Source organism: Mirounga leonina, unplaced genomic scaffold (genome assembly GCF_011800145.1).
Source record: "Mirounga leonina isolate KUSES-001 unplaced genomic scaffold, KU_Mleo_1.0 Mir_101664, whole genome shotgun sequence".
NCBI lineage: Eukaryota > Metazoa > Chordata > Mammalia > Carnivora > Phocidae > Mirounga > Mirounga leonina.
In genome coordinates, this window is record NW_023270175.1 from 7955663 (window position 1) to 7962343 (window position 6681).

Here is a 6681-nt window from a genome sequence, read left to right on the forward strand (position 1 = left end):
GACATTTGGGAAAAATGATACTACTACTGATAAGCACTCAATTAGCCCAATATTCTGACCTGCACTTTGGAGGCTGAGCTGTTCCATCCTTCAGAGAATTTTCTTTTCTCCACAGACACACAAAAAAACTGGGTTGATATAAATATTAATGGCAGTATTGATTCATTTTTTTAAAATTTATATTTGGTTCAAAATGGAAAATAAAGCATAGGAAAGACCTTAATGTTCTGAGTCATTTCTGGTAAAAAGAATGATGTATATTACTACTTTAAATATCCCAAGACAACTTTTAAAGAAGAAATCAGCCCGAACAAGCGGTTCTAGTCTTGCACATCCATTCTGTGCATCTGGGGAGCTCCAACACATAATCATATGTTGCTGGCAGGTCGGAGAGGCTGGTATTCATATTTGGGTTGAAAGGAAGTACTTCCAATTTTTTTTGCAATCTGTTACCTACACCTCTCTCCTTGGGGTATTCTGCTCTGCTGAGTTACTATTCAGGTTGCCTTTCCCTTAGCTGGCCTTGTCAAACCCTCAGCTCAGATTAGGCCCTTCCTTCAAGCTGGAATTTTGCATTTGTCTTGGTTGCCAGAATTCCTGGTCTTGGTCAGTCCTGGCCCTGGTTTTGCTCTGTAAGGCGCAAGGCTCTGGAGATGCGCTTATACCCCACCGGCTATTTGACTTCAGTCCGGACCCTCTCGTTGACTTCCCCGGTCCAGGAACCCCACAGCGGGAAGGGACCCCACGCTGCTCCATGGCACGAGTTATGGCAATGCCGAGCACATCTGCAAATCCACACTTAAAAGCAGAATTACATAGAAATAAAATTATAATCCACAAAATGCCACCCTAGCTCTTCCGTCCGGGTTGCCGCCATGCCATCCACACTCAGGAAGACCCGGAATCACCGGGGCCGCGGGAGCCCTGGCCGCGGCCCGGTGTGCAAGCACCCGAAGCACCCAGGAGGCCGGGGCCATGCTAGCGGCACGCGTCACCGCAGGATCAGCTTCCACAAGTCTCACCCAGGCTACTCTGGAAGAGTTGGTCTGAGGCATCACGACCACGTAAAGAGGAACCAGAACTTCTGCCCAACTGTCAACCTGGATAAACTGGGGACCTTGGTCGGTGAGGAGACACGAGGAAATGCTGCCAAAAACAAGACTGGGGCAGCTCCTATCACTGATGTGGTGCGATCGGGCCACTACAAAGTTTTGGGGAAGGGCAAGCTCCCCAAACAGCCTGTAATCATGAAGGCCAAATTCTTCAGTAGATGCGCTGAGGAGAAGATTTAAGGCGGGGCGGGGGGGGGGGGGTGCCCTGTGTCCTGGTAGCTTAAAGCCAAGCGGACGGAGGTTCATTAAATGCTAACAAGTGCTTTGCTCTTCTAAAAAAGATGCTACCCTAACGTAACTTTTTTTTTTTAAGATTTTATTTATTTATTTGACAGAGAGAGACAGTGAGAGAGGGAACACAAGCAGGGGGAGTGGGAGAGGGAGAAGCAGGATTCCCGCTGAGCAGGGAGCCCGATGTGGGGCTCGATCCCAGGACCCCGGGATCATGACCTGAGCTGAAGGCAGACCCTTAACGACTGAGCCACCCAGGTGCCCCTACCCTAAAGTAACCTTATAAAAGGATTTTGAAAGAACCAAAAGATTAAGGCAAGTCATTTTGCTCCTGTGGACCTCAGTTTTACTAATCTGTAAAGTGAGGGAGATGGTCTATAATGTAAAAATTCTATGATATAGGGGCACCTGGGTGGCTCAGTCGGTTAAGCATCTCACTTCGGCTCAGGTCATGATCCCAGGGTCCTGGGATTGAGCCCCACCTCAGGCTCCCTGCTCAGCAGGGGGCCTGCTTCTCCCTCTGCCTGCTGCCCCTCCTGCTTGTGTTTTCTCTCTCTCACTGTCAAATAAATAAAATCCTTTTTAAAAATTCAATCATATTAATTATCAAATTATCTTGCTATTTAAATTTGATACTTCAAGAGGCCCTATGTTAAATAAAATTAAAATGTTGGCTACATGCTACAGGTGGGTTTTTTTTTAAGGATTTATTTATTTATTTTAGAGGGAAGGAGATTGCGAGAAGGGGAGGGGCAGAGGGAGAGAGAAACCCAAGTAGACCCCTCACTGAGCACGGAGCCAGACACAGAGCTCGATCTCAGGATTCTGAGATCACGACCTGAGCCAAAACCAAGAGTCGGGTGCTTACCGGCCCTGCCACCCAGGCGCCCCTATGCTATGGGTGTTTTTATCAACACTTATTTTAGAATATATTTCAGCTGCTAAAAACTACCCCCCACCCCCCACTCCATAAACACAATGATTTATGTGACCTGTAATTCAGAGTTCATCAGGTAAGACAACTTGGGCTGTTAATAGTGTGTTTGGGGGAAAATTTGAGAAATTATGCCTCTGTCTACATCTCGCCTAGCAGATAAACTGAAAATCTGGTGTTTTGTATTTGTAACAAACAAGTGGTTTGGTAAACTTTTCACTAAAATTATCCTATATTTTAAAACCCTGTAGAATATAGACTCGAAATAAAACACCCTTTGCTTCCAGTCTTCATAATACTAAAACATCTTTATTATTAATCCTAGACATCACCTACAAATATTACAAAAGAGGAAGATAGAATGATATTCTTCCTGCAGCCATTGGCATACTTTGCTATTACATGGATCCACTGACTTACTCTTCAAACTTGACAGTGCCATTTGGTGGAAAGAAGACACCATGTATAGAATTATGAAAATAAATGCAAGCTATTATATACACCTAACATTAGATTAAGCATTACTGTAATAAACATGCCTGCTTACCCTAATGGGCTAACCACTTTTCCATGGCAGTGAGAAGAAGTGAAACACTCAGCAGTGTTCCTGTGTTTTATTTCTTGGGATAAAGTAGTGAACATTGCCTGTAAGACCCTATGGTTCTGATCACAGGCTGCAGAGATAGAATACTGTCTTCCCCACTCCCACACCCCACCCCGCGCCTGCATTACAAGCCAAATGACCTTATGTAAAAGTTTACTTATTCTGTAAGCCTTAGCTTTCTCATCTGAAAATGGGGATAATAATATGTCCATTCATGGAATAGTTATTAGCATTAAATGATGCAATATACATCAAGTTCCTAGTACAAGTCCTGCCACATTGAAGAGCTCAATAAGGGATCATTGTAGATGTTGTCATTTTTTTTTCCCTCGGTGAAATTTTGTCATCGTGATTATATTCAAATTTGAAAGTTGAAAAAGAAATGAGAGTAGAATGTAACCATTTGTTTATTGCTTGGTATTAAAGATTGTGAAGACCTAAGACTGTAACAAGGGAAGGGTGCTAATTTCTATCTTAATCTAGTTTCATATCCCCAGTTGTGAACCAACTCTTTTTTTTTTAAGATTTTATTTATTTATTTGAGAGAGAGGGAGAGAGCGAGTGGGAGGAACAGACGGAGAGGAACAAGCAGACTCCACACTAAGCTCAGAGCCCGACATGGGGCTCGATCCCACGACCCTGAGATCACAATCTGAGCAGAAAGCAAGGGTCCGACACACAACCAACTAAGCCACCCAGGTGCCCCATGAACTAACTCTTACTTAAATATCCGTTTAAGAACACAAATACATCCAGATGCCAAATCCATATTGGAGCAAACACAGGAACCTAGACAGGGGTCCATCAGCAAACTACAACAGCCAACCCAATCTACTGCTGCTTGTTCTCGTAAATAAAGTTTTATTGGCACACCACCATGCCCATTTGTTTATTTAATGTCTGTGGCTCCTTTTGTACTACAATAGCAGAGTCGAGTAGGAACTATATGCCAGAAATATTTACTATCTGGCCCTTTATAGATAATGAATGTTTGCTGACGCCTGAGCTAGAATATTCCTTAAGAGGCTGATCTCATTTCACATGATGTCCTTTCCAGAGGACTCCCAAATATTTCAAACTTTTTTAAAAGCTTAGTTAAGTTTAGTTAGTTATAGGCCTACTCCATTCCATCCACTAAATGAGATGTATCTTCCTATAATGTTGCCCAATTTGTGAACAAGAATGCTTCTTTGAATGGATAGCTTGACATTCTGTTTACACCCTTGTCTGGGTGACCCTATGGCATTGATAAACAAACAGTGAAAGCATTCTTGGTTCTGAATTATCTGAGATGTTTGTTGATTCAAAATGAAACTTCTGTGACACTTTCTAAGGAACCTCTTGGTTATTTAGACCAGATCTCCTAACTGCAATTTGTTTTAAAAACCTTGGCACGATTTAAATCTTTAAACCAATACAGTTATGTAATTAAACTTTTCCAAAAGTATCAAAAAGAAATACATCATCTTTTGCTATCTGTGTTCTGATTCTGGCTTATTTGATTTGTTTAAAATGTTTTTGCAACATTGAAATCTCTTTTGTGGTATATCAAAGCACTTTGTCCTTCTTTCGATGACAGTGGCAAACAAGGGCTCACACTTGACCGGGAGGTAGAATCCTTTATATTCTAAAACCCTTTTGATTTCGGAGTGTAGTTTGTCTCTTGCAATACAGATCCTTATAATAAGTGTTTTCTGCCCTGACACGTCATATCCTCGTTAGTATGGTTTTGCTGTCTTTAAGCAGCCTAATTGTGTCAATCTTCTTCTTTTTTTTTTTTTTTTAAGATTTTATTTATTTGGCAGAGAGAGACACAGCTAGAGAGGGAACACAAGCAGGGGGAGTGGGAGAGGGAGAAGCAGGCTTCCCGCCGAGCAGGGAGCCTGATGCGGGGCTCGATCCCAGGACCCCGGGATCATGACCTGAGCCGAAGGCAGATGCTTAACGACTGAGCCACCCAGGCGCCCCATCAATCTCTTTTTTAATACCAGCTTTATTGAGATATAATTACAGTACCATTCAATTCACCTGCTTAAATAGTACAGATCAATGGTTTTTAGTGTATTTACAGAGTTGTACAACCATTATTGCAATCTATTTTAGAACATTTTCATGAACCCAAGAAGGAACCCCATTAACCCCATTTTCCTCCATGGATGTCTCTATGGATGTTCCCTTCTTGTACATTTCATATAAATGGAATCACATGAATATGTGGTCTCATAACTGGATTCTTTCATTTAGCATGTTCTCAAAGTTCATCCATCTTGCAACACTGTCCATCTCTTTTCAAAGTCATATTTTGCATATTTAGTAGACACAGACTCAAATATTTATAGCATTTTAAAATCTAATTATATTTTCTCTCTCTCTCACACACACACACACACACACACAGCCACACACACATATACACACGCACTTGCACACAGAGACAGACACTCCTAAATTCACCAAAATCTAGCCTAACATTTGAGAATCAAACAACCAAACATAATAGGCTAGACATTATTTATCTGCTTCTCCCTCTGACCCTCCCCCCCATGCTCTCTCTCTCTCTCTCTCTCAAATAAATAAATAAATAATCTTTATTCTGAAAGTTCTCTAGTATATCTTTAACAGACCCTTCTCATAGGAAACCTTCAGTATTTGAAATTATATTCTGATGCAGGTTTAGTTTGAATGTTTCATCCAAAAGAATGCTCTTCCAACCGAGACACACAAAATAGTGAAGTCAAGATATGTATGTGAGCTAGTGCACCCACCTACCTTGCCCTGTAATTTACAGGCATGTTCATTTTCCCTCCAAAACCAAAATGTGACATGTTTGCTTGTTATGTAAACTTCACGGGAGGGCCTAACATGGTGATATCTACAACTGTCCAAACTACTGTAACCAAAAGCAAGACCTTCTGTAATGTGCAATTTTAAAGATTTTTTTTTTATTTATTTGAGAGAGAGACTGAGAGAGAGAGACCATGAGAAGAGGGAGGGTCAGAGGGAGAAGCAGACTCCCCGCTGAGCAGGGAGCCCGATGCGGGACTCGATCCCGGGACTCCGGGATCATGACCTGAGCTGAAGGCAGACGCTTAACCGACTGAGCCACCCAGGCGCCCTGTAATGTGCAATTTTAATCATTGTAAAACAAGATTCAGAAGACTGTTCTGTCTCTAAAAGAAGTATAACAAATATTTTATCTTTGAAGTGGATTAAATAGATGAGATGTCAAGCCACCTTCCCCCCCCCCAACCCCCATGTTATCACTGGACCTTTATAATAGGCAAATTCAAACCTTTCGTTTTGCAGATGGGGAAGTGGAAGCCGGTAAAGGAAGCCCAATCCCAGAAACTCACCCAAAGCTGTTCTTTTGCTTTCCTCCTAGAAATGGAATGCCTTTCATTTCCACTTAGCCTTATCCAGTCTTATGCATCTTTTAAAGCCTAACTCAAGTCCCATTGCACAAAAGATGCCTTTCTGACTGCTTCAGCCTAATCATTCCCATTTTTTCCAGAATTCCTACAGCATACCTTATATATTCTTTTTTAATGTTATGTTAATCACCACACATTACATCATTAGTTTTTGATGTAGTGATCCATGATTCATTGTTTGCGTATAACACCCAGTGCTCCATGCAGAACGTGCCCTCTTTAATACCCATCACCAGACTAACCCATCCTCCCACCCCCATCCCCTCTAGAACCCTCAGTTTTTCAGAGTCCATCATCTCTCACGGTTCATCTTCCCCTCCGATTCCCCCCCTTCATTCTTCCCCTGCTGCTATCTTCTTCTTCTTCTTC

The 6681-nt window shown here is 42.1% G+C and overlaps 1 protein-coding gene across 1 annotated transcript; it reads left to right on the top strand.

Annotated features, from left to right (window-relative positions):
* The first annotated feature begins 875 nt into the window (after window positions 1-875).
* Window positions 876-1292, top strand: LOC118011394 (60S ribosomal protein L27a-like). Its single transcript, XM_035006144.1, has one exon. It carries the CDS (start codon window positions 876-878, stop codon window positions 1290-1292), a length of 417 nt encoding a protein of 138 aa, XP_034862035.1.
* Window positions 1293-6681: the final 5389 nt, after the last annotated feature.

Bases quoted from the DNA above. Each gene is read 5' to 3' on its own strand.
- LOC118011394 (XM_035006144.1), top strand. From the start codon at position 876: ATGCCATCCACACTCAGGAAGACCCGGAATCACCGGGGCCGCGGGAGC.